General features: G+C 46.2%; 1 protein-coding gene across 1 annotated transcript in view; it reads right to left on the bottom strand.

Moving 5' to 3' along the window:
- Positions 1 to 4: 4 nt before the first annotated feature.
- Positions 5 to 1293, bottom strand: part of LOC138176484 (mucin-5AC-like) — a gene marked incomplete at its 3' end in the record, with an annotated part of 26897 nt that continues 25608 nt past the window's right edge. The window contains exon 30 of the mRNA XM_069107271.1: positions 5 to 1270. Within this exon, the coding sequence (XP_068963372.1) occupies positions 5 to 1270 (1266 nt within the window). The remainder of the gene's footprint in view (positions 1271 to 1293) is intronic.

Below are 1293 nucleotides of genomic sequence, written 5' to 3'. Positions count from 1 at the left end.
CAAGCCGTGTGATGTATTCAGGCTTGTGGCAGATCTTCTCTCCTCTTGCCATGATGTGGTTGTATGTTTCCTCATCTCCACCACTGGGGCCAGATGATGGGAAATCCACATCAAACCACTTGGTCCATGAGCACTGTGGTTTACAGGTTGGGATTGCTGTGGGGTTGTGTGCTGTGCTTATTGTGTACCCTGCATGAGAGCTTGACGTCTTTGTAGGAGGTATTTCTGTCGTTTGCGTGGTTACCATCTGACCACACACATCATCTTTCTTTGAACAACATTTTATCCGGATCTCATAGTTGTAGCATATGGGTGGCAGCTGATCTTTGTTGAGACACAGTAGCCCTTCTGTCTTGCTACAAGTCACATTCTGTTCCAGCTCATTCAAAGGTGTGTTGGGGAAGCTCTTAGCTCTGCATTCTACTGCAGTAGGGACATCACAAAATTTGTATCCTTCTGCTCTTAAATTCTTAAAAGTATCAAAGTCTCCCCCATTTATATCTGATTCTGGATAACTCCCATCTATCCAGTCTGACCATTTACACTCTTCAATTAGACAATTTTTTGTCATCATTGTCACCAACGTCGGTGTCACATCAGTAGAGTGACTGCTGCTTTCAATAGTTTCTGGGGAAGGAGAGGGTCCTGTTCTTCTCTCAGTTTCCTTTGTTGATGAAAAGGATGTATATTTGGTCGGGTGACTCTCTGAGATTCCTTTAGTTTCTGGTGTTGTAGGTAGTCTTGAAATAGATGTATCATGAGTAACCGTGGTTCTGGGATGTGGTTCTGTTGTGTGAGTTGTGATATTGTGGAGTGGACATGGTTGAGAAAAGCAGCACAGAATTTTGATCTGGTAGTTGTGACATTTTCCAGAGGGCTGTTCCTTATTGTGACAGATCAGTCCCTGGGTTCTGCTGCACTCCACAGTTTGGTTGAGCTCCTGCCAAGACACATCAGGGAACTCGGCAGCCCTGCATTCTACCTCCTTGGGGGATATGCACACCCTGTAGCCATTCGCTCTTATGTTCTCCAGGGTCTCAAAATCACCACTGTCGGCTCCTGTGCCTGGGTGGCTGATATCTAGCCAAGGAGACCAAGTACAAACGTCTTCAGCACACTTCGTGGTTTCAGATCTCAGGCCAGGCGTATTACCACCTTCAAAAGGGGTTTTTGGTATAACACTGGTGTCTGGAGCAGAGACAGTGAAAGGTTGTGTGTTCACCCTGGTTCCAGTGGGAACTGTCATAGGCAAAGAAGCCGTGAAAGGTTCCTCAGTGAAGCCAGTTCCAGTGG

This window comes from Petaurus breviceps, unplaced genomic scaffold (genome assembly GCF_028583685.1).
Source record: "Petaurus breviceps papuanus isolate PSGF00001 unplaced genomic scaffold, PetGlider_PUasm1.0 89693, whole genome shotgun sequence".
Taxonomy (NCBI): Eukaryota; Metazoa; Chordata; class Mammalia; order Diprotodontia; family Petauridae; genus Petaurus; species Petaurus breviceps.
This window is presented reverse-complemented; position numbering and strand designations above follow the sequence as displayed.